Source organism: Pteropus alecto, unplaced genomic scaffold (genome assembly GCF_000325575.1).
Source record: "Pteropus alecto unplaced genomic scaffold, ASM32557v1 scaffold88, whole genome shotgun sequence".
Lineage (NCBI taxonomy): Eukaryota > Metazoa > Chordata > Mammalia > Chiroptera > Pteropodidae > Pteropus > Pteropus alecto.
This window is the reverse complement of record NW_006494611.1, coordinates 17,356,342-17,361,147: the sequence shown is the minus strand read 5'-3', so window position 1 is coordinate 17,361,147 and position 4,806 is coordinate 17,356,342. Positions and strand designations below refer to the sequence as shown.

At 35.3% G+C, this 4,806-nt stretch overlaps 1 protein-coding gene across 1 annotated transcript in view; it reads left to right on the top strand.

Moving 5' to 3' along the window:
• Positions 1–3,203: 3,203 nt before the first annotated feature.
• Positions 3,204–4,806, top strand: part of LOC102881178 (lipase member N) — a 15,289-nt gene continuing 13,686 nt past the window's right edge. The window contains exons 1-2 of the mRNA XM_006925975.1: positions 3,204–3,311; positions 3,920–4,037. Of these exons, the coding sequence (XP_006926037.1) occupies positions 3,204–3,311; positions 3,920–4,037 (226 nt within the window). The remainder of the gene's footprint in view (positions 3,312–3,919; positions 4,038–4,806) is intronic.

The window sequence follows — 4,806 nt, the reverse complement described above, 5'->3', positions numbered from 1 at the left end:
AAAAAAGCAAGTAAAATTTGAGCTTCTAAAGGGTAGGAGCTATCATTTTGTATTTTGCAGGACCAAGAAACAAATTTCTATGTATTTCATTTTAATTAATTTCAATATATTCAATACTTACCAAAACGGCAAGTTTACATAAGAATGATGAAAACATAGTGGAAAAAGTTAACTTCATTTATTTGATATGGCTTTGTATCTGTACAAGCAAAAGAAATGGAAGAATTCTTTAGATTATTCAAATAACACTCAGAGTTGAGGAAAGAATATGAGGAGGCAATGGTGTAGAAATTTCTAAGATTTAAGCTGGTCTACAATCTGTAAAGGTCTGAGAAGTTTAACTATTTCATGCTATTTTGACCTAAAGTCATGGCAACAAATCAACATTAATAACAATAATATTGTGCTTCCTAGAACTCTCCAAAGAATCCCTGGAAGTTTTGTTTAAAGGGATTATTTTTAAAATTATAACCCATAAGAGATTCTAGACAAGTTCACATACCTCTGCCATTGTACTGTCCATCATGGCAAAGCATGGTTGAGTCTTTCATCAAAGACTGACTGAGTATGGACTGCTACATAATATTTCCATCTAGTCCAACAAATTGAGTGCTTCCTTTCACTCCACATTTATTTTATTGGCATGAAATTTCTCACTCAAGTGGAACAGATCTTAGGATTTGTACAAATATAAATGATATCTTTGTTTTTGAAAGGATTTGAAAGTAAGTCCAAACTGATAGAACTAAAACTTCTGTATCATGCTGGGTAGCAACTTACCCTTCTTTATGTTGGGAGATGAAAGAGATTCAATTACTGCCTAGATTCTCCAGGCACACAAAATGAAGTAGAAAATTGAGGGAAATACACCTCCATTGTCTAGTATTTCATGTGGGGCTCAGAGCTAAATTATCTTCATTCTCCTCAGGCTTCCATCTCTATCTTGTTTAAGGTAGTGGCTCAATGGTTTGTGTGTGGGCACCCACAGTGATGACTACCAAAGCTGACAGCAAATCAAATCTCTTTAGCTACAGATTAGTTTCCTCTGCCATACTACTAATTCCAAACTCTTTCTGTACTCAAGAATTGGCCTCATCTTCTCAATTTAGTTACATTCAGTCACATCCCTATACACTAGATGGTTGACATCAGTACCTTATCATACAATTAACCCTTGAATAACGAAGGGGTTAGAGGCCCTGACCCATTGGGCAGTCGAAAATCTGTGTTTAACTTGACTCCCTGTAAACTTAACTACTAGTAACTTACTGTTGGCAGGAAGCCTTACCAATAACATCGTCAATTAACACATATTTTATTTGTTATAGATATTATATACTGTATTCTTACAATAAAGTAAGCTAGAGAAAAGAAAATGTTATTAAGAAAATTATAAGGAAGGGAAAATATATTTACAGTATTTATTGAAAAAAAGCCTGAATGTAAGTAGACCCATGAAGTTTGAACCTGTGTCGTTCAAGGGTCAACTGTTCATTACCTCATTTGACCCTCACAGTAATGCTGTGGGGTTGAGGAGGTAGATATTATTATCTCTGATTTTGTGTATTAAGATCCTGAATACATCCTTCCCCATTTGACTCACTGGTTTCAAAATGTTGCTGAAAACTCCCAACAGCCACAGACACTCAATGGACGCATGAAGGATTCAAACTGGTTGTTTGGCATCATATAGACCACTATTTCCCAATCCACAAGTGCATCATAGCATTCGGTGTGTTGAGAAGACGCCCTGTGTGTGTGTCACAGCCCAGGGCCTCTCGATGTCCACAGGTTTCCAGTCTCTCATCTCTCTAGCTTCTAACTGTCATTGCAACCATATCTCATTCTTCAGCCTGATGTCACATGCCGAAGATCAGAAGTTCCTAATCCATAAGGAGTCTTTGGGAGCAGAGGAAGCTTATCTAACAAGGTAAGATCAAGATTTATCGCAACTAGGAGGCAAATGGGAGTGGTAGTCAGACATAAGGGCTATGGAGAGAGGCTGCCTGTATTCCTGTACTAGTTCTGTCACCTATTGGCTCTGTGACCTTGGGCAGATCTTATATCTCTCTAAGCCTCTGTTTTTTTATTAATAAAATGAGGCTAATAATAGTAACTACTTCATGGAGTTTCTTTAAGGTTTAAATAACTATGTGAAGTATTTAGAATAATTCTTGGCACAAGCTAAGCACTCAATAGATATTAGCTATGATTCATTTCAAAAATGTTTTAAATTATATATCATTTACAGATATAAAATGGTCTTCAACCAGATAGCCAATGTATGGAAAGCTATTTAATTTCAAAAGTAAATTCTGAATTTTTAGAAGTCAGTCATTAATTTGTTACCACAAAACCTCTCTGCTATTACTTTCTTACTCATTCTTGGATTAAGTAGTGAAAGAGTTTACACTCCATTTAGTGCTTTACATTTCACTTAATCCTCTCTATAACCCTATAATAGTCCCCGTAACCCTGTAACACTATTATTCTAATTCTACCAACAAGGAAACTAAGAGAAAAAGCTACTAAATTTATTACCTACGTTTAGAAATCTTGTTTGTAGTGAGGTTGATCTTCAATCTCAGGCTATTGAGTTGCAGCTCTCGTACGATGAGCACTCTCCACTGCAATGATGTTAGCCTGCCTTTGAAGAGACATGCTTTTAAGCAATGCCAAGGAGGAGAGATTGCACATTTATGTAAAATCTGCCATTGGCTGTCTATGTGAGAATAATCACATCATTAGAAACCGATAGTAAACTTCTATGGTCGAAGCTTCAGTTCTTGTTTGTTTTGTGGGATGCTGGGCTAGACTAGAGGATAACTCCACTCTTAGCTTTGCCATGGTATGAAAACTTGTCCTCTGAATCTTTAGGTGTTCTGGCAACTCAGAGGTGAGCAAAGACTTAAAATAATTGAAAATTTTTGACTAAAATAAAACAAAAAGATAAGCCTCCATACTAGGCTAAATTTATTTCATTTTCAGAACTGAACTATGTCAAGGGTAGTTTCTAAGTGAAAAAAATAATTTAATAATGCTCAGAGTTAGCTCACTGTTATTTTCTCCCTTCCACACTTTCTCATCTTTCCCAGAATGTTAGTCAAGTTTTTATTAGGGCACAATCTTCATTTCATTAACTGACTTTGATATATAAAATTAATCTGTGATTATTAAATGTTTTATGTCAGGCATTCATTCCAATGATGTGGCTGTTTTTTACAACAACATGTTTGACTTGTGGAATTTTAAATGCTGACAGATTCTTTAATTTGGAAAATGAAGCGAATCCTGAGGTGTGGATGAATATTGTAAGTCACGGAAAATATCAAAAAACATCAAATAATGTCGATTAAGGGGTTATGAAATGATTAAAGGTCCTGTTATAGCTGAAAATCTCTGATAAGAAAACAGATTATTTTAAACATTTTTCTAAGAGTCAAGCTAGGTATATCTGCTCTTTTGACTGAATAAATAATACTTTCTAGTAATACAAAACGGAACTGTATTTTTAAAGACAATCTCTTCTTTTGAATTTATATTTTAAGAATATTAAGAATTTATGTTTTAAGCCATCTGGATGGTAAATATGACTGCTTTCTGCCCGACTACTGGTTTTATTATCTTTAAACCAAGAGAGGTGTCAAAAGAAAATTGACTTGAAAATATAGTTTTGTCAAAAGAATGTGTCAGTGTTAAATATTATCCCCCCTCAAAAATGCCAATAGTAGACATTTTCTAATATTCTACATATTTTTTTTTTATCAAGACTTTATGTAGTAAGTTAATTTTACAGTTATCTGGGACTACAGATTAAGATAATTAACCCCAATAAATACATACCAGGTGCTTTGTTCTAGTTCCTTTTGATAAACTTTAGTGAAGATGTTCAGCTAATGCTTGTATTTTCACTGGGCAGAGTGAAATAATCACCTACAATGGTTACCCCAGTGAAGAATATGAAGTCACCACTCAAGATGGGTACATACTGAGCGTCAACAGAATTCCCTATGGGCGAAGAGATGCTAGGAGCACAGGTACAAGATGTGTCTCTGTTAATAAGAAGGACTGAATATGATCAAAATTTAGTACGGCTATTCTTTAAGTAAGTGACTGATTTATCAAAATTTATTTGAATTTTGGATTAGTCTTTAAATGGTTAACAGGGAGTCTCATTTTTTTTCCATTCTCTGGAGACTGCCAAGAACCTAAAAATATAAAGGGCAAGACTGATCTTGCTGACTGCAACCAAGCTTGCTTGTTAGGGTGTAAATACAAAGGTGGAGCCTACTTTATTAGCTCATTACTGATTTCTCATGTGAAAATTTGCTGTGTTCTAGGAAAGTGAATTTTCTCACTGTTGGAAAGACATTAGCTGAGTTGTGTGAAGTTGGCTATGAGGTACCCCAAAAGCATCTCTCCTGCCTCCACTAGAATCAATAGCCCTCCCTCTGCATGATAAAAAATCAAGTCAAATGACTGGCATTTCTGAAACTTCTTTTTCTAGGGGGAAAAAACCTTTAATATTCACATATGCTTTGAGGGACCAAGTGATGATTTGTGGAACGAAAAAGCATGGTGTTAATAAACCCTCATTCTCGAATGAGGAGTCAGGCATACACAAGCAGAGGAATTCTACTCTTTAAAAGGAAGATATAACTGCAAAGCCTCTGAAGAAGGAGAGAGAAGAAAAAGCAAGATCTCTGCAAAGCCTCAGTGGCTAATCATTTACCATGATCACTGCATCATCTTTCCCACCATCCACATTCAGAGGCAGCTATAATCATGCTGTTTGATTTTCTTTCC